General features: G+C 36.6%; 1 protein-coding gene across 7 annotated transcripts in view; it reads left to right on the forward strand.

The window, feature by feature from the left end:
• Nucleotides 1-2,500, forward strand: part of LOC125030928 (protein phosphatase 1 regulatory subunit 12A-like) — a 158,824-nt gene that overhangs the window by 154,204 nt on the left and 2,120 nt on the right. For all 7 annotated transcript variants that reach the window (XM_047621305.1, XM_047621306.1, XM_047621307.1 and 4 more), the window contains 2 exons: nucleotides 38-166; nucleotides 1,081-2,500. The exon at nucleotides 1,081-2,500 is cut by the window's right edge and continues 2,120 nt beyond it. In XM_047621305.1, coding sequence (XP_047477261.1) covers nucleotides 38-166 — 129 coding nt within the window. In that variant the 3' untranslated portion in view covers nucleotides 1,081-2,500. The remainder of the gene's footprint in view (nucleotides 1-37; nucleotides 167-1,080) is intronic.

The raw sequence follows: 2,500 nt of genomic DNA on the forward strand, positions 1-2,500 counted from the left end.
TGACTTCCTGTCTGAACTGTAACTTCCTTTCTTACAGCAATTGCAAAAACTTAAGGCCGAAAATGAAAAGTTGAAGGCTGAAAACCGAGCCTTGACTCGGGTGGTGTCCAAATTGACCAATTCAGCCACATCGGGCATGGGTAACTTGGCCACCTTGAGCAAATAGGTAAAAGAGCATAAAAAAAGAAAACATTAGGTAAAAGAGGGTCAGCCTGCTGCTAGTGTGAATGACTAGTGGGGCACCATCTAGCATGACCACACTGCCTGCGCATGATCATCATTGCAGTGTTTGTTTTTTGTGTGTTTACTTTGCTCAGGCCTTGTGACGCCCACACACACTTTTTGAATGGCAGCAATAAGAGAAGTTCCATGATGTGATCTATGCTTTTTTTTGCTAACTCACAGTTCATTATTTGTCATATTGCTCACTGTTATTTTATGGTACATTCTACCACTGCTAATTCAAGTGTAGTATTACAGACTATAAATAAACCTTTTTTGCTTTATGGTGTGTGTTTTGATGGATTGAAAATAGTTATTTTTGCCCAACTTTTGTAATGAAATTGGTGTTAATATTTATATATACCATAGCTTGTTTTGCAAAAAATTTCAAATTCTACAGTGAAATTAATGTTGACGTTAGGTAAATGTATTTCTAAAAGGAGGGAAATAATCTTTTCTTTCTGTTTTATATTCAGTTGTTTTCTGACTTTTCTTGTTTATGAGGGTCTTGAATTGGCATGAATAACCTGTGCAAATAACATCTCTCTTGTTTCATTGCATGCATGTTTTGTATAATAGAATTTTAAAGTTTTTTTTTTTCCCCCCTTCATTTTTTGCTTTTAATTTTTCAGTGTTTTTGTAGACCGTAGTCTGCGTGTTTTTTTTTTTTTTTGTTTTTTTATTGTTTTTTTTACAGATTGGTGTAGAGCTGTGTTTACCTACATTATAGAGATTTTTGTTCTATCAATTTTATGGTAAATGATATATTTTTCTGTTTAACAAAACTGATTTCTTCTTAAATGATGCTAGGAAGTAGTTAGTCAGGACTAACATTTCTCTCACATTTTATTTTCACAGTTGCTGGAACAACTGAAGCAGGAGAATCAGCGTTTGAAGGATGAAAATGGGGCACTCATCCGCGTGATCAGCAAACTGTCAAAGTAGTGAACACTCAGCTGTGAATGTTGCTGCAGAAGGATGCTGCAGATGATTTGGTCTTCTGATGAGAACCCCTCAAGCTGCAACCCAGTTGTTATATAACTCTAGAGGAACTCTTTGGATGTTCTAAAGCTTTCCTGCAAAACTGTGGGTGACTGTCAAGTCTTGCTGGGTGTTCTTCTTGCTATTTAAGAAGTCCTTGTAGCTATTCAATAAGCTGGCTCACTGCCCATGGCATATTCTAGGCTTATCCAGTCACCAGAGTCTAGTGCCCAAGTAAATGTTGTCACTGTGTGTAGGCCCAGTATATATGGTGTAGGTGTTCATACTGTGCCTCGTTAATTGGCTGGTTTTAGTCTCAAAGCCTGATGAAACATTGTTAATCTGAGAATCATGTTCCCTCAAAAACAAAAATAAATAGTAATAATAATAATAATAATAATAATAATGATAATAGTAAAGTTATATATTGTTAAGTACTTAAAGTATTGATTGTTATAATGTGTTAGAAATGTTAATGCATTTACAATGCCATTATTAGTTGTTACAGGAATCAAGCACTTTGGAATAATGATGTCCAGATTAAAGAGTTTCACTACATAATAGTTGCTCCTGATGATAGTGATAGACAGGGAGAAGTTAGAGAGTGTATACCTTTTATGCCTAGTGGATGCTGGCTGAGACAAAGTAACTAATGAAGAGTCTCACTGCCAGGCTGAGATGTGAAACTTTATGTAAAGGAGTTCAGCCATTGGAAGGGTTTCACCACGTCAAAACAACTCTTTTTGTAAGTGAATTTGAGTCAGAATAACTGCATTGTGATGGCTCAGGCTCACAGTTCATGTCATAAAGACATTCTTGTTGTCCTTGTAACTTAGGACTGGTGTCCCAGCAGGCTAGACGAGTAGTCTGACTTGCATGGAAAGAATCCCAATGACACACTCGGCCAGTGGCTCCACCTTTCCCCAAAGCCAAGTAAAACGGAAATTTAAAGTATATTTGTGTGTTTTGCTCTTGTTGTCTAAGCTTCACATTTTCCACAAACTTTCCTAGTACTTTCATTATTTTATTTTTTATTTTATTTTTTCTTTTGTAATTACAAATACACTTTTAGTATTGTCAGAACGTACCAGTAGCCATTGATTGGCTTAAAAGGATGAACCTTTGTTGTCTGAGACCCAACACATCAATGGCCAAGGCCAGTTCTGCTTTAGCTCTGTGTCCTACAGTCAGTATTTGCTTGTACAGTGCCCATGCTGGATGTGTGGAAGATCTGCTGTACATTTGAGCAGTGATGTGTGATTTGAGAATTGTAACCACTGTTGATAAGTAATTGGTG

Source organism: Penaeus chinensis, chromosome 12 (genome assembly GCF_019202785.1).
Source record: "Penaeus chinensis breed Huanghai No. 1 chromosome 12, ASM1920278v2, whole genome shotgun sequence".
Classification (NCBI taxonomy): domain Eukaryota; kingdom Metazoa; phylum Arthropoda; class Malacostraca; order Decapoda; family Penaeidae; genus Penaeus; species Penaeus chinensis.